An 18,895-nucleotide genomic window follows, 5' to 3' on the forward strand; every position below is an offset into this window, starting at 1 on the left:
AGTATAGGATCGGACATCTACAGTAGTCTTCCGTACGCTTGTTCCTATTGGCTGAAGTAGCTAGCAGCGTCACTCTACGTCACGACAAGTATAGTGCGCCGACACAAACAATAGCAGCCCACACAGGCGACACCCGATGGCACTGCAGTATAATTTCATCAGTGGAATAATTCTGATGCAAGACATATATGTTCCTTGGCAAGCCGGCAGTAATTGCTCCCGAGCATTCCGCAATTCTTCTCCTAGTGCCAATCAAAAACGAAATCAACGAAAAAGAAATGAACACGCCATAATAAAAACAAATATTGTACTCTTGCTGGTTGGTTGGTTACTGGTTCACGTTAAAAGCGAGGGAAAAAAAAAACTAGGGGACAAAGCAGTAAACACGCTGCACAGCGCCCACTGTTTTTTAGTGCTTCGTCCTGTTGTTATATTTTGCGCATTTTCGGCACATTTTTTAAATACTCGTTGAAGATGTTCCGTCGAACGTTCAAGACCGTCACAGTCTACCCTCAGATACGTGCCGGTAAACACCGCTGTGATACTAAGAGGCGCCTAAGACACGCAACAGAGCAACAACAAACGCCAAAAAAGCGCACAACCCTGTTACGGTAGAGCCAAAAGCAGTTGCTCCTGAATAATCTGAAGAGGGCGTCGATCTTGACCTTGCTGCCAGAGGGGAATTATTGCACCGGTCACGCCCCAAGGGTCTTCGTTGGTTCACGCCACCATCAGCAGAACACGTCGCGTGCACCAGGGTCACGTGACCAGCCTCATTGAGACCATTATCACCGGGAGGTAGGCGTGCATAATAAATGGGGCTCGCGTGAGCGCGCTCCGACTCCGATAACGGCGGTCACCACCCTCCTCGCTTCGTATCATGTGAACCCGAATATGTGTAACGCAACACGCCGTTTGTCCATTCATCCAAATGAGGGTCTGGGAAGAGCACCGCGAAGCAACAGTGACTACAGACGTGGAATGGACATCAGGAAGAAGTGAAGGCGGGAAGAGGTTAATATTCGTCCTGGGCTGGCTTCAATGGAAAGTGTGCCCAGAGGCGGATCTAGAGGGGTCCGGATGTCCTGACCCCCTTCTCAATTTCTGTCTTCGCATAGTGTTTAATTGACCCTACATCGCGTGTCTAGGATGCTGTCCATGGCTGGACCCCCTCCTCATAAAGATCCTGGATCCAACCCTGAGTGTATCCATGTCTGTTGGGCAGAGCAAGTCTCTTGCAACTACGTCTGTTCGGCGTTATCCAACGGTCTATTGACACACTCTATTCATAGAGAGTGTAGTGAGTTGTAGTGAGTTTTAGCATACCGTTGATAAGGTTATCGTGCCTATCGGAACCAATCGCAGTGGTGCGTGACTCAGAATCCTATCCACTGATTAGTTCGGGTTGATACGGTTCGACGCAAGCCATCTTATCAACGGTCTGCTAAAACTCTCTAGTAAACCGTTGATATAACGTGGCCTTCGCGATTCTCCATTTACCGCACCCAATCACCGAATGATATTCTCAGTCACGCACAGTGCTATTGGGTGCAGTGGGTACGGTTACTTCACTGTGACCTTATCAACGGTATACTAACACCCCCTAGAAGTGTTCGTAAACCGTTGATAATGTGTCTTCCAAAGTGCGGTATCTACCATACCCAATCAACGGATAAGATGCTGAGTCATGGACGCCCCTATTCGTTCTGGTATGTCTTAAACTTCACGGTGACGTTATCAACGGTCTACTGACACGCTAAGTGTTCGTAAACCGTTGATAACGTGTCTTTCGAGGTACGGCATCTCCCGAACCCAAACGACGGATTCCGAGTTGCGTACACTGCCATTGGTTGCGGTGTGTCGATAACTCACAGTGACGTCACCAACGGTTTACTAACACACTCTATGAAGAGGAACTAGAGAGTGTTAGTAGACCGTTCATGACATGTCTTCCAAGGTACCGCGTCTACCGAACCCAAACGACGGATAAGATTCCGAGTTGTGTACGTTGCCATTGCTTCCGGTGTGTCGATAACTCACAGTGACGTCATCAACGGTTTACTAACACACTCTATGAAGAGGAAATAGAGAGTGTTAGTAGACCGTTGATGACATGTCTTCCAAGGTACCGCGTCTACCGAACCCAAACGACGGATAAGATTCCGAGTTGTGTACGCTGCCATTGCTTCCGGTGTGTCGATAACTCACAGTGACGTCATCAACGGTTTACTAACACACTCTATGAAGAGGAAATAGAGAGTGTTAGTAGTCCGTTGATGACATGTCTTCCAAGGTACCGCGTCTACCGAACCCAAACGACGGATAAGATTCCGAGTTGTGTACGCTGCCATTGCTTCCGGTGTGTCCATAAACCACGGTGACGTTATCAACGGTTTACTAACACACTCTATGAAGAGGAAGTAGAGAGTGTTAGTAGACCGTTGATGACGTGTCTTCCGAGGTACCGCATCTACCGAACCCAGACGACGGATAAGATTCCAAGTTGTGTACGCTGCCATTGCTTCCGGTGTGTCGATAACTTACCGTGACGTTATCAACGGTCTACTAACACACTCTATGAAGAGGAAGTAGAGAGTGTTAGTAGACCGTTGATGACGTGTCTTCCGAGGTACCGCATCTACCGAACCCAAACGATGGATTCCGAGTTGAGTACACTGCAATTGGTTCCGGTGTGTCGATAACTTACGGTGACGTTATCAACGCTCTACTAACACACTCTATGAAGAGGAAGTAGAGAGTGCTAGTAGACCGTTGATGACGTGTCTTCCGAGATACCGCAACTACCGAACCCAAACGACGAATTCCGAGTTGAGTACACTGCCATTGGTTCCGGTGTGTCGATAACTTACGGTGACGTTATCAACGGTTTACTAACACACTCTATGAAGAGGAAGTAGAGAGTGTTAGTAGACCGTTGATGACGTGTCTTCCAAGGTACCGCGTCTACCGAACCCAAACGACGGATAAGATTCCAAGTTGTGTACGCTGCCATTGCTTCCGGTGTGTCGATAAATCACGGTGACGTTATCAACGGTTTACTAACACACTCTATGAAGAGGAAGTAGAGAGTGTTAGTAGACCGTTGATGACGTGTCTTCCGAGGTACCGCATCTACCGAACCCAAACGACGGATTCCAAGTTGAGTACACTGCCATTGGTTCCGGTGTGTCGATAACTTACGGTGACGTTATCAACGGTCTACTAACACACTCTATGATGAGGAAGTAGAGAGTGTTAGTAGACCGTTGATGACGTGTCTTCCGAGGTACCGCATCTACCGAACCCAAACGACGGATTCCGAGTTGAGTACACTGCCATTGGTTCATGTGTGTCGATAACTTACGGTGACGTTATCAACGGTCTACTAACACACTCTATGAAGAGGAAGTAGAAAGTGTTGGTAGACCGTTGATGACGTTTCTTCCGAGGTACCGCATCTACCGAACCCAAACGACGGATTCCGAGTTGAGTACACTGCCATTGCTTCCGGTGTGTCGATAACTTACGGTGACGTTATCAACGGTCTACTAACACACTCTATGAAGAGGAAGTAGAGAGTGTTGGTAGACCGTTGATGACGTTTCTTCCGAGGTACCGCATCTACCGAACCCAAACGACGGATTCCGAGTTGAGTACACTGCCATTGGTTCCGGTATGTCCATAACTCACGGTGACGTCATCAGCGGTCTACTAACACATTGTATGAAGAGGAAGTAGATAGTGTTAGTAGACCGTTGATGACGTGTCTTCCGAGGAGCCGCATCTCCCGAACCCAAACGACGGATTCCGAGATGAGTATACTGCCATTGGTTGCGGTGTGTCGATAACTCACAGTGACGTCATCAGCGGTTTACTAACACACTCTATGAAGAGGAAGTAGAGAGTGTTAGTAGACCGTTGATGACGTGTCTTCCGACGTACCGCATCTACCGAACCCAAACGACGGATTCCGAGTTGAGTACACTGCCATTGGTTCCAGTGTGTCGATAACTCACAGTGACGTTATCAACGGTTTACTAAGACACGCTATGAAGAGGAAGTAGAGAGCGTTAGTAGACCGTTGATGACATGTCTTCCAGGGTACCGCGTCTACCGAACCCCCACGACGGATAAGATTCCGAGTTGTGTACGCTGCCAGTGCTTCCGGTGTGTCGATAACTCACAGTGACGTTATCAACAGTTTACTAAGACACGCTATGAAGAGGAAGTAGAGAGCGTTAGTAGACCGTTGATGACATCTCTTCCGAGGTACCGCATCTACCAAACCCAAACGACGGATTCCGAGTTGAGTACACTGCCATTGGTTGCGGTGTGTCGATAACTCACAGTGACGTCATCAGCGGTTTACTAACACACTGTATGAAGAGGAAGTAGAGAGTGTTAGTAGACCGTTGATGACGTGTCTTCCGACGTACCGCATCTACCGAACCCAAACGACGGATTCCGAGTTGAGTACACTGCCATTGGTTCCGGTGTGTCGATAACTCACGGTGACATTATCAACGGTCTACTAACACACTCTATGAAGAGGAAGTAGAGAGTGTTGGTAGACCGTTGATGACGTGTCTTCCGAGGTAGCGCATCTACCGAACCCAAACGACGGATTCCGAGTTGAGTACGCTGCCATTGGTTCCGGTGTGTCGACAACTTACGGTGACGTTATCAACGGTCTACTAACACACTCTATGAAGAGGAAATACAGAGTGTTAGTAGACCGTTGATGACGTGTCTTCCGAGGTACCGCATCTACCGAACCCAAACAACGGATTCCGAGTTGAGTACACTGCCATTGGTTCCGGTGTGTCGATAACTCACGGTGACGTTATCAACGGTCTACTAACACACTCTATGAAGAGGAAGTAGAGAGTGTTAGTAGACCGTTGATGACGTTTCTTCCGAGGTACCGCATCACCTGAACCAAATCGACGGACAAGATTCCGAGTTGTGACAGGGAGGAAGCACAGGGCCCGTGTGCTTTCCTTCTCTCTGACATGTGCCGTAAACTGTTTTCAAAGTAGGAATCACACGATCTTTATCATAGTCCTTTCTATCATAATGATTTCTATGGTTTTCAACGTGCTCCTAGGCTAGACGGCGCTGCGCTTTCAATATGGCGTCGTCCACGAGGAAACAGCGTGCGCATATTTCCCATGGAGTTCCTGTATGTCCTTCTGCAGGAACACTAATTTCATTCCTTGGGCGGCGCCGGTGAAATCAAATGGTTTCGAAAACCATCCAGCTATGAGGAACATTTCGATTAACATGTATAGACACAGAGCACCGAGGAGGGATAGACGAAACACAAGCGGGAATAATTACTAATAATATTTAGTTGCCGCTCTAAAGGCTGTTGTATGGGCGCTGTGTCGGGTTTACCTCAATCCCAGGATCCGCCCGGAAAAAAATATCGAAATCCCGGGACTGCAAAAATGGACCGGGGTTGTTCAACACTATTCACGACAAGTGTTCCGAACACACCATACGCCAACCGCCTGTGGCTCCTTTGAAGTGGTTGACATCAGGCTTCTGATCTTTGATTTGACAACCTCCTTTCTCGTATCGTTTTCCTAGAGTGACTCCGATTTATAAAAAACTAATAGCAATAATAGCGAGTTTGAGTAAATCGTTTTTTCTCAAATGGTTCGCTAATGGTTTCGCGGATGACCAATGAGGAAGGGAAGCGACTCAGAACGTAATCATCTGGCCACGACCTACTATAGATCATAGCGACCATGCCATAATTGACAACGACTCCGTGAGGAACACGTCCCACGATTCGATAGGGGCGCTACCAGGCGCTACTCATCGCCCGCGAGGTCTACATCATGATTGGACAATGGAAAATTAATTTCGGACGCGCAGAAGCGGACGCACGACTACCGCAGCAGACGAAATGAAACAAATGATTGATAATGATGATGATGGTAATGATGATGATGATGATGATGATGATTGATGATAATGATGGTGATTGATGATGATGATGACGCAATAACCAGGCTAGGGAGTCTCAATGGGTTGCTGCGGCACATGGAGGCTCCCTAAACCAGGCCGATGAGCAGCGCCACCGCTAGCTTCCAAATGCGGCGCTGGGAAGGAGTATCTATGACATAGTCGTTATAAACTTATAATCGAGTAGGTCGTGGTCGTGGCAACACCGTTCGCGCACCGTTTGAGTGAAAACGATTCACTAAAACTCCCAGATAGTAATGATGGTAATAAAAACGGTCCGGCAAATACACGTGCGGTAATATCAGTCGCCGCCATCAGCACAAACATGGTGGACAAGGCCTTTTTAGGCTCCATCTCGATAAAAGCGACGCAATTTTAACGATCGCGCGCAACTGCATGCCCCGGAATGGATCAATGTTGATGGTTTGCATTCAGTCATTCCGCTGTCGTGCAGTCGCATTGCCTTCCTGTATTTTGTTTTTTTTTTGTTTTTAGGCGACGTCGTACTTACACGCACGCGCTCGATTGGCTCGAAAAAACGCATATTGATGTGAGCCGCGATATGCCGCGAGGGGACGCATTGTCGTCAAAATTGTCTCAGAAACGCTGAGGTAAACGCTGAGGTAAACGCTGAGGTGATGTAAACAGGAGTTTCCAGGTCAGTTTAGTTCGGTTGTCATGACTTCTCACGGTGACAACAGATGACAACATTTTAGTCCAGGTGCTCCCCATGAATTAACCCAAAACGACAAAATTTTAGTCCAGCTGCGGCAAACATTAATCCCTATCTAAGTGTAATATCAATTCAAATACCTAGGCGTAATTTTAAATTTTAAGCTTACGTGGTCTAACCATATTGATATGATTACATCCAAAGCTTCGACAAGCTATGGGGTATCTGAAACGAACGCTGAAATCGTTGATGTTGATGGTGACGAAAAAAAATAAGAAATAAATAAAAATCATCTGCTGTCGAGACCGGATTGCTCGCATATAAACGACCCTCTGTTTACAAACATGTGACCTCACAAGAAGACCGGTTCGAGGTTATATTTTGCTGTGGTGGGCAAGAAGCGGGAAAAAAATGCGTCAACTGATTGGCTGATAACGCCATCCAGCATGCTTTGCGCGGTGGCGAAACGTAATCGATTACGTAGGGGCTCAGGTCGTCTATAAGACCTTGATGCGTCCTATCTTAGAATACGCTACGGAGGTTTGGGATCCCTTTCACAACTTACATATCAGTACAGTAGAGGTTATTCAAAACAGCGCTATATCCGTTTCATCCTGAATATATACGATCCAATTGTTTCACCTCGTGCCGTCCCGTAACGACGTTGACCTTACAGCACTTTAGGCACGGTTACTCCGGTGATTCAAACGAGGCGCCGAGCGCTCCGTTTGAAAACGTTTCACACAATAGTCTCCGGAACCTCGAGAATTCCCTTCGGGGGGGGGGGGATATGTTTATTAAGAAAAAAAGAAAGGAAAGGTTAGCCAGGCAAAGAGCCGGCTTGCTATTCCGAAAAAAAAAGAGAAAGAAAAGAAGAAAGAAAGAAAGAAAATTTACAGTTAGCTGGCACTTCCTCATTACTCACATAGATTAATCCTTATAGCTGTAGGGTTGATTGTTTTAAGGAGAGCTTTTTTTTTTCCACGCTGTGTTTGTGAATGGAATAAGATCGATGGCCATGTTCGTTTTTTATTTATTTATGTCGTGTTAGCGCCGCGAACCAACTATGGCTGTGAGCGGCGTACAGCTGTGGACAGATGGAGAGAGGACAGCAAGAAGGAGTGGGGGTCAGAGGGTATGCGTCCTGTGCCGGCATTCTTCCGGAAAATATTCGGAGAACCCAGGGAAAAGGTCAGACAGCACAGACGGTGAGAGGATTCGAGCGTGAGCGGGAAAAACTTGAAGCGAAACAAAGGGTGCGTTTTTTTTTTTTTTTATTCTACCCGGGTAACTCGGGGGTAACCCTTACTGGGCGAAAAATCGAGGGTGACGAAAGTGACGTCATAACCTACTGGGGAAAATTCAACTCTCGTCGTTCGAGGGTTACTCTGGGCATACCTATTCTCACTGACACAGCCCAGCAGGTGGGTAGCAGAGGGTTATGACGTCACACGACGTCAAGTGAGAGTCCCGCGTCTTTTAACTTTCGGATTCCGAGCATATTTCGGTGGCTTTTAGCACGACTGTTGTTTCGTTGGATGCATGCCTTTTCTTCTTCCATCGTCATCATCTTCCCCTTCGTCAAATGCGTCAAGCAGCACAAGTGCCGCAACTTCTACAATCATGTCGTCGTCAAAAACGTCGTCTGCCTCTGCCGCCATGTTCGCTGGGACGGACGTAACTCGTAATGGGCGAAAATTTCTAGACGGGGGTACCTACCCACAGGTCACGTGACATCTCACTCGGGTCACGTGGTGCGTAACCCGGGTAGAATAAAAAAAACGCACCCCAAAGGTGTGGTTGTTCACAAGTGGCGGTATAAAAGCGTGGAATTACTGATACATGACGGCAATAAGTCCTGGCTTGGCACCTCCGTCAATGGATCTATCACAATCACCGCTGCTGTCATCGCATACGTTCATCTTGACATTTGGCTCGAACTTTTTTCCCATATATTCTGGACACAAGTCCATGTCGGATACCGATCACGTGCAGCGCACGTGACACTCGCACGACTGTGACGCCTTCGTGTCATCCTCTACCGAAAGACAAGGATCGTAACGTGCACCCCAGAAACGTTACACCACACGCAAGTCAGATTGAGTACAGTCCAGGCAGCGACGGTTTGAAACACGATGCAGACGACGGATGGCGACAGCGAGGGAAAAGAAATGACGAAGGAGAAATGATGAGAATTGGGCCGCGCGGGAAGTAACACGATATTTCTTCGTATCAAAGGCAAGAGCCTGATATGAAGTGATAGGAGTTCGTGGAATGTCCGGAATGGTGAAATTCACGACGGAGGCATATCCCCAAGAAGCACAATGTACTGAAAGTCGAGTGCAAAAGGGTTGACAGTATAAGTCTTATCAAAGTTCTTTAGTTTCACGAGTCTGTTGGAGGCCTTCCACCTACCCGTCCACTCTTTTTTCAGTACATTGTGTTCTGCTTGGGTCGGTGCTTATCGCGAGTAAACAGGATTTCCTCTTTGTTGGGTTCAAAATTCAAAGACATTCGTCCGCAGAGATATGAATTGCATTGCTGATACTTCTCTTTTCCTAAGGTATATGTTAGGGTTTATCGTTCATTCGGGAACCAACATTTTTTAAACATGAATTTCACAAATTGGCAGAGTACATCAGGCAAGAAATAACATTAATTGCAAATATATTCCACGAACTAATGTGAAAACTGAAATAACATTTATTAATATCGCGGTACTCAGTGATACCGAAAATTTGCACAATTTTTTTATTTTAAGTAACATTAAAACGCGTCAGAAATAAGTAAAATTATTAGCTGCCACAGTGTGCATGCGAACCGTGATGATAAGTTTTTTTCTCTTTTTTTCCTTCCCTTATCAAGCTACCTTCTAATCTGGAAGTGGGATGTCATTATCTCTGCTTAGTCGTCGTACAGGTTCCTTTAAGTACAGCACAGGTATACCCCACAGCCGTTGCTCGTGCGTGGTGACATCGTAGAGCTCTAGTGGAACGGTACCAGTAACACACTTTGATAAGAGCGAATTCTCAGAGACTGGTCAGGGGCAGCTTCTATGGAGCCAACTTCGGTATCCACACCGAGCTGAACTTGAAGCGTGGGGAAAGCCCAACGGGCCGGGACAACATCTTTCACGTGGAGCGTCGTTGTCTGAAATCGCCGGTCAGTGTTTCCGCAGTTCGCGCTTCCGTGGATGCCCTCCGGAATGTTGTGGCAATATTTTATTTAAACTTAGGCCACGTGCTGCACATGTTTGTTACCCAAAACGAATGGTCACGCAGCACCTGGAGATTTACGATGGGATAAATAGCGGGACGCTAATTTCAGACAACCATGTCGCGAGCAGTACCTTAGAGAAGCAGTGAAAGCCCCGGCCCAACATTGCTCGTCTTTGTGATCGCGGCGAGCTGTATGAGGACAGATGCCGCGCGTTCTTGCACAGGAACAATCGTATCATATCCGTGGCGCGCGTGCGATATACCCTTTATTTATTTATTTTTGCGACCCCCCCCCCCCCAAAACGTCAGTTTATACATTGGATTTCCCTCCCCACAATGCGCTCCGACAAAGTAACCCCCCCCCCCCCCCCCCAACACACACACACACACAATCCGAGTGTGTTGATCCGCCCCTGATTCTGACGAGATTCTGAACGGAGGTTCCAATGCGGAGATAGCAAGTCTATTAATTTCGTTACGTATTTCGATACTCAGTAAGCAGATTGGTAAGCATGTACCCTCATTGATCTAACGGCATCGGTTTTCAACCAGGCACACGTCTTCAGCAACTCGATGGCATTGTATAAGTTGCTCGGATACCGATCGGTGCGCCACCTCGTGTGCCTTTATTCGAGCACTCTGAACATCCAGTGAGCCAAATTAGTAAACTGACGGCAACAAGTGACATCGCTCATGACTGCAGTTGCCGTTTAAGTGGCGAATTTCCCCATTCATTATCATTAACTTATTTGTTGTTGTTGTTGCCGTTGTCATGCACCGTGATACTCTGAAATCTGAATCGTCATTGCATTTTCTCGTCAGTTTATCCAGTTTTGTACCAAGCAATAAAAGGCTCATATCATATTAATCTTAGCCGCTGGCCATTAGTAACAGTTGTCACATAGTGCCCGTGGCTCAGTGGCTAGCGTGCTGGCCCTGTCACGTTGAGACTCGGAGGCACCCGTGTTCGAATCCCGGTGCCGGCTGGGGTTCTTCCTCAGACGCTGTCAGACATATGTCGGCACAGTTCCCTTAGAAGTCGGCCCAGGACGCACATTACCCCCAGATCATTAGTCGTGACATTGGCCACCTCTGTGAGACACACAACGGCGAGCTCTTTCATTAACACCACTACCACTTCATAGCAACAAAACTACTTGTGTAATTAGATAATTATGGCTATAAAATATTCCGAACAGCAACAAAACTGTGGTGTCTCATTCTTGCAAAAAACTCCATATGTCAAAGCTATACCTAAACATATTTCTTCACAACCTGCCGCAGGACATGCGTGCGGTGTGTACCAATACCGCGTCGTCTGCAAACTAACCAATTCTTGCGCAACATTGACAAGGCTTTTTCCGTGACGGGAAATCCCCGCCAAGCGTCCAACTCGACCAACACGGACGGGCGAAAACATTGCCTACCTCGCTGTGCGTTTGGTGCTGTGGGTTATTGACCCTCGTCGACGGTCTACCACGTCCACCGTTCCTCGTCGATCCGCCGACACTTTCGTTGTCATCCGGAAACACAACCGGCAGGCCTTCCGTCCGGTTACGATGCGCCTCTACACTCTCTAGATGCACGAGGAGAAAACACACACAACACAGAATAACAGTCTCGGACGCGGCGCGCTGGTGTTTCATGGTCACCGTTTGCAGAGCCTATAGTCAAAGATGCGTCGCTTGCGCGGCGAGGGAAGTAGTTTTTGCTTCTTGGTCTTTGGCAATCAAGACGCGATAATCAGGAACAGCGTCATATGTTGCAGAAAAAAAAAAAAAACAACTAAATGCTGGCTCGTTGTAGCATCCAACAGGCTGCCCGGGAAACTTGCCCTTATCGGGACAGAGAAACATGCGCGGATGATGAGAATTTCCTCTTCGAGCTCCAGGTGGTGGTTGTGGCAGTTCTTTTTTTCGCCGACGCAGAACGATGAGATATCGTCAGGTGACGTGCACGAAGTCCCGATCGAAGCGATAAAGAGGACCTGGATGTCACGGCTCGTCACAGAAGGAGCAGAAGAACGGTTCGGCAAGCGGTCCTCAGCAGTGGGGGGCGTACAAATGCGTTAATATCACAGAAATAAGTTGAAGTCTATGAAGATAAGACGAGGCCAAAGTTTCAAAGCACCCGTCGAGGCGCGTGGCAAGGTCAGGACTGACGCTCCTGCAGCGCGGAGTCGCTCGCTGTCAAGTTAAGTCGTTTTCAACGGCACGGAGAGACATGTCTCGAATGCAAGGCTGACTTGTTCTGCATCGTCTGCTATGTACGTTAGTTTCATAGAAGCCTACGAACACCGAATGCCTGTGGAGGCGTAGAACACCTTGGGATATTCCCAGCAGGGGTTTCTCGAAGACAAACTCCGCTGTGACCATAATCGTCGTCCCGCCTTCTTTTAATGGCATCTTCGCCCGTATTTGAGTTACCACGTGCTTGCATAGCGGAAGTGACGTCAGGAGGATGACTCGAGCAAACAGGAATGTTACAGTGACGAAGTTTCCTGCACGTGAGATAAGCTAGGTGGTCGCTGCGCTCTTTGATGCAATACTGGATGTGTTCCTCCGCGTAGTGTACAGGTTGTTGCTGAGGTCATACGCAGTGGAAGATTTCCCCGAACATTGAAGTTAGTTCACCTGTAAAACAAAAGGCAAATATGTTGTTGTAAAGGTTCTCGAAAGATGTACAAACATTATTTCATGCTAAATGTGACGAAAGAATCGCACGGACAGCGCTGTACGTGTAATCCTTTTCGCAGCAACAATGACAAATTTCACTAATGCAAACATTTTGTATCAACACTGTTGCGCATGCACAATTGTATTACTTCACGCTCACTACCTCACGACGTAGAATCACTCCCATAGTGTCTAACTCCCGGGAACATTGATGAACTTGTCTATGCGTGCCCTATAATTTTAGAACGGACTGAAAACTTTCCCCCAACCTGTCCCTGGACTTTACGCTTCTTTAGTGGGGACCGCAAGGTAAACTGATGGGGGTTTCCTAGTAAGACCCGTTTCCCTTTCACAATGGATGAGTCGAGGAGGTGAGTCACAGAGCGGCGCCGACTTCGGTCAGAAAACAACCTTTGTTCAGGAGCGACTTTCGGAAAGTATCTTTCAGAGAACTGGCAACGGATGCATATTTGCGATACACACAGCAACCGAATGAAGGGAAAGGTGCAGACAAGCTGGTGCAGATTAAAGGACAAAGACCGAGAAAAAAATTGTCGTGCTGCCTTTGTATTCCGCGCCTCTCGATTTGCTCATCGTTGGATCGTAACAAGAACAATCGTGACATATGACATGGTGTGATTCACCGATAGAGAGCAGCACCCCTATGCCCCATTACACGCGAAACATTACGTGTGAGATATGAGAATGAAGTTAAGTGAGCTATGTACAAGTTGTTTTAAAGAAACGATTATGCTGTCCTCTGCCGACTACCCTATTCTACGAATGCCGAACAAAAGAACAGTGAAGGAAACCAATGCTCATTGGGATGCAGAGCATGCTTCTACAGCGTCTGGAGCAAAACGCCGGGTAGGCACCATAGAAACGCCATGCACATTAGAATATTTCGACGGTGTTGCGCAATGTTCTGACATGGGCCAATAATTGCAACCAGGTTGAATGTCTGCCTGCAACCAGGACCTCTCACATACTGTCCTTCGTTGCATTGTATCTTCATGCGTCACCTGCAGGTTGTTCCTCTTGCAGGTACACGTAGGGGACATGGTTGTCTAAAATCAGCTCTCCGTGATCTATCTCATCTCAAATCTCCAGGGTGTTGCAAGACTATATTTCTTTCGAGCCTTCGAGCCAGTAAACACAATACAATATTGGCGACACACTTTCAAGCGCACCAGAGGTAATATGGAATGGCGAAGTACTGACAGGCGATTTTAGCTAGCCGTGTCCCTAACAGTACGTTCATCAGCGAAACATTTTTTGTGGCCTCGCGTTAGCACCGCGAAGCGGCTGTGGCTATAATTGGTGCACAGACGGAAAAATAGTGGAAGGAGGGAATGAGAGAGAGAGAGTGCGGTTAGTACGCGTCCTTGACCGACTTCACGAGGAACTGTAACGATATCAGTCTGGAAAGTCAGCCGGAAAATCCAAGGCAAGCCTCAACCAGGGGTGAGATCCAATCCAAACCCGTCACCCATATCCCAGTCTTTAGTGCGAGTTTGGAGTCACAACAAACGTCTGGACGCTGTCTGCCCGAGGCCACGTCACTGGGCTTTAGAGAAACAGAAACCTGTGAAAAAAATGGCTAGGAAGCAAGCGAGCCGGTGAAGATGATGGAGTTTTACATCATGCAGAAACCTGTTCCTTCAAGGCAGGACGAGAAAAGTGAAAGGGAAGATGGATTAATATAATACTGGGGAGATGTCGGCACACTCACGTGCACCGTTAGCTGGAGCACTGCTTAATGATGTTAACTATAGGGGGAGCATCAGTAAAGGTGGTTCTTTTCTCCTCTCACTTGCATCCCCGAGGCTGGCCAGTTGTCGGTGATGATGACGGTTGAGTTGCAGGTACTCGACAGCAGACGATCTTCAATAGTTGGTAACAGGATTTTACAGCAATGGATTTTAAGTGGACAAAAGTTACATCATATGGCAAAGTCACTCCGAGCAGGTCCGTTTGCTACGGAGTCCGCGGGCCAAGTCCCTCTAATTCCCAAACTCCCCCGCTCTCTGTTTTTTTTTTCGTCCCCCAGATGTCCTCTTTTCGCGCTATTCAAACGAAACACTCAACAAAAAATATAACAAGGCAACACCCCTCGCACAACCGTTAGCTCGACTGACCCGACGTCTTTGAACTCAAAATTTATTACCTCTTGTCGTCGGCTACGGACATGTGCGAGGCGCGGCTCACAGAAATCCTATCCTGCGTGTCTTGGAGCCAGAATCTGGTGACTGCTTTCACACAACGTGTGTGGGAGGAACGACTGTAAAACCTCACAGTGGCCAGTCGTTTTCCGCGAAGGGCGCCGGGGAGAAGTAAAAACAAAAATAATGAGCCGTTCTGTCGCACAGCAAGTTTCTTTACAGCATCGATAGGGTCAGCGCAGAGGGGCATCGACAAACGACGATTCGGAGGTGATTAAGTGCGAGTGAACCTGTGCCCGAATGCGCGCAATGAAAGACGCAGTTTACACATGGGCAGAGTTGCCAGGTGGAAAAAGCCGCACGTAACCAACCTTATCCAGCACGTAGCCGAAACATAGCCAACTGTAAAGGAGCTCTCCGTGGCCAAAAAGACAGCCAAGACTTCCTAAAACTGTTAAAACTCTCCGGTGCCGGGTAAACACGTAAAAAGGATCAACGCAACACAACACTGAACTGCAACCAAGTAAGGGGTTTATAGTCGTGATATGTGGTCTTATTTTACTCACACGACCATTATCAGTCTGGAGATGCCTCTGGGGGGTTCGAACACCGGTTCCTAGGTTATCTAGAACTTCTCACGAACCTTCGAATTATTCGGAATAATCTAACTGTTTCTCCGGCGCAATTCGCTGCGATATTCGCCTATAGGGGGCGACACCGTCACCTTTCTAGTGTTGATAACACGCCGGCGGATGTTCGGAGTTGTTGATTCTTCCCCGTAATTCTTGTGTATATTCACCGGAAGGTCAATTGTGCCGCTATCGTACGATACTGTTCGGTTCCCCAATGCTCCACCTACTGCACTGAACGCGGAATAAACGTGTAAAAGCAGACGACGCGAGGAAGCTATCGGCCCTATCGGCACTACGTACTGTATAGTTCATCGTTCCTCCGCAGCGCGTCGACACCGTTCGATCTCAGAGCGAATACGGTTTTTTAACGGTTTTAGGAAGTATGATCAACCAACCTGCCCATATTCTTGCCTTATTCGTAGTCAATACTTCATAATGTTTATTTCCTCATCTCTCCTCCCACATGGCAACCTGGCTTGCCAACCTCTAAAAACGTTGCCGAATGCTACGTAAGGTCAAAAGTAATTAGTACCGAATACTGATTAAGCGCTTGAGTCAGTACTGGTTTGAGGCGGTTATTTGCATAAAACGTGACTAGACCCAATCATTGTCATCAAAATAAAGCAGTTGTTCAGGTGTCACCGCCTGCATGAAAGTAATGCTACTGAATGACTCAAGAAATTTCATTTCGACATAATATGCACATGCAGGAATACGTACACTATAATGTGAATCATTTTTTTCTGAACAGCTGCAGCAGCTATACCAGGTTAGAAGAGCTCGTCAAGCAGCTGCAGATAGTGGGACACGTTCCTGTCTTCAGGCGTGTCGCCGTAAGCATAATGGGGAAGCACGCTTTACAGTTGCAGCAACGTTGCAGGAACCGTTTCTTTTTTCTTTTTCTATCACATCACATCACACACGTTGCAGGGCTTGTTTTAATGTGAGGGATGTATGCATGTGAGCGCGATTGTGCGTATTCTTAGTTTGTGATGTCTTATTTTGTCTCTTTGACACAGCCCGGAACTAGTGCTCTGTGACACCCCTCATGAAGCCACCGCCCCGGTCTTGCTGACATGACGATGGTGTGTTGACCCTTGTGGTCACAAGGTACCCAGCCCATTGGTGTTGGCTACTGACACTAATCTGAAATGGCGTCTGCTTGTGTTATCCGGTATGACCTATCCTCAGTCTTGAATAGAAGATAGAGCCCGGAACGTACAGAGTTCCAATGTTAGCCTGGGAGGGGGACAACACTATGAGCAGCTGCCCTTCCTTTTTTGAGGGCGAGGGAAGCAATATTTTTGTAACGCGATGTGGCGAACCATTCTGTCTTGTCCCATTCTCCAGTTTTCAATCGAATGTAGTAGAAGTGGAAGATAGTAGAGTTTCAGTCGGTGTAAAGGGGTCTACCTCCATAGCTATAGTTGGAGCTTGTCCGTGTCGTCGTGTGTGGTTTTCGTTGTTTTTTTACAGAATGTACTTCCATTGGTGGTTCGCCTGCTTCATGACAATACGCATGCTTGCGTAATTTGAAATGGCGTCTTGTTCCGTTCTTCAGTTTTCAACAGAAAGTTACCTGAAATGGCGGCGGCGGCGGTGGCGGCGGCGGTGGCGGAGGGTACTAGATCCATTTGAGGCGGTTCTATGGCGCGTAGGCTCGGATGTATCAATGTCGTGAAGATGGAGGCCTGGTAGAAGCACATTGTTTACGCTCAATATTTCTGGGCCTCAGTGAAGAACACCAGCCGGCTCGCGGTCTCCAAGAGTTTCCAAGAGTCTCTATTGGGCCCCCACCTTTTTTTTTTTTTCGTCTACATTCGCTAGCGCTCTGAGTGTGTAGTTCCATACCTTCAGGTCTACGCTGCTGCGGGGCAGCGCCTTCGGATATCGTTCCCTAGAGAAGATGATTCGTCCTATGGCTTGTACAGCGCCTTTACTTTGCTTCTTTCGCTTGAGCCTGCGTCATCTGCCCGGGCTTGCGCACCCGATGGGTGACTTGATGCCCGCCGTGCAAGTCCGCAGTGGCGTGGGCCGCAATCGTGCTTTGTCTTCGTCTGGGATGTGAGCACAGCTTGTATGGAACCCTGGAGCGCTCTCACTGGTGGTTATCTTCCACGCGTTCTTTTCGCCATGTTCAAGGTGAGTGCGAGATCATGTTCTTAGTCACCGAGCTAGGACTGTACTAGACCCCGAAGCGACTCTGAGTTCTGGATTGTTCGCATGGCCTGCCGGTAGGCACATCAATCCCCCCTGGGAGGAGTTGCTATTCAGTACGTCGGCTAGAGTTGTGAAGGGGCCTACTTCCATAGGCAGGTTTTTTAATTGATGAAAATACACAGCTGCTAGCCGCGTGTTACTAGTTGCTCGTGGTCTCTATCAGTTTCCACGCTGCCAGCGGTAATTCAATCTCCAATCACTCACGCGGCACGTGGTTTGCTTTCTGCGGGATCCGTCGAAGATCTCGACTGCACCGGATGCGTGATCATGGTGGGCTGGGAATACCAGCAGTGCGGGGAAGTTTCGACGTCAGTCGTACGGACGGTACAGTATACAATATTTTACACAGCGGACAAGTTGCGGTGCTCTATTTGGAGAATCCCTTGGTTTGTGGGTATATCAAAGAGCATTTATACCGGAGCAATAAAAAAAAGAAAAAGAAATCTACCCTCGTGAATCTTATTTGCCCCACATGCGAATGTCTTGTGTCGGACATGGAAGCCCTCGTATCCCAGAATGCAACATTTCGGTATGTCAGATCCATTGGTCTCATTTCCCGTTAAAGAACCACCAGGCGGGCAAAACTGATCTAAAGACGGACAACTATGACATTGCCCATGATCACAGTTGTCCCGGGACCCAAATCCACCAATTGTCGCAGTAGTCTTTTTTAGTCATCGGATGAACAGATGGACGTAAAGACAAAAAACATGGAGATATGGCTTTCGTATCTAAGTAGCACCTCCTATATTATCGAAACCTGCTCAGTTGTTGCACTGATCCCCGTAAGGTATCAAGTATACCTAGACCCTGAAGTTTTCGGGTTTTACATTTTTCCAAATTCGGGGGGCAGAAATCGGGTCAATAAATTGATGTCGAAAATTCATGCAAATTCGGGCAGAAAAATTACCATCAGACTGAGTTCGGGGAGAAATCGGGCATTATTGTAGAATAAACGTTCACCGTACCGTTTATCCAAAGTGCGAGAAGTAAGGGACAGTCGCATATTTTGTGAGAAACTAGTATGTCGATGCCTTGAGGTGCCTAGCCTAGGTGCAGTTTTGCAGGTAGAAATCGGGTTTAACCCTAGATAAGTGAACCTCAATTCGGGGTGCAAATTCGGGGAAAAATCGGGTTTAACCCTAAAACTTCAGGCTCTAAGTATACCACATGACAAAGAACGCTGCACATACACTCGACCACAGTCAAAGACAAAACACTGATAAACACGCAAACTCTACTGACCTCAAAGACTGGAAGTGACAGAAGCAAACCGGCGCCGTGTCGACTCCGAGACATGCGTCAAAACAAAAGGGGCGACGACGTGGATTTTGGCTGCGCA

General features: G+C 47.6%; 1 protein-coding gene across 2 annotated transcripts in view; it reads right to left on the minus strand.

Annotated features, from left to right (window-relative positions):
- The window catches only part of LOC135394967 (uncharacterized), a 41,210-nt gene extending 22,315 nt beyond the window's left edge, over positions 1–18,895 (minus strand). Inside the window, exons 1-2 of one of the 2 annotated variants that reach the window (XM_064626087.1) lie at positions 18,799–18,895; positions 11,292–12,497 (exon numbers count right to left, since the gene is read on the minus strand). In XM_064626087.1, coding sequence (XP_064482157.1) covers positions 11,292–11,510 — 219 coding nt within the window. In that variant the 5' untranslated portion in view covers positions 11,511–12,497; positions 18,799–18,895. The remainder of the gene's footprint in view (positions 1–11,291; positions 12,498–18,798) is intronic. The other variant, XM_064626089.1, reaches the window with a different exon arrangement.

Source organism: Ornithodoros turicata, chromosome 5 (assembly GCF_037126465.1).
Source record: "Ornithodoros turicata isolate Travis chromosome 5, ASM3712646v1, whole genome shotgun sequence".
NCBI classification, from domain to species: Eukaryota; Metazoa; Arthropoda; class Arachnida; order Ixodida; family Argasidae; genus Ornithodoros; species Ornithodoros turicata.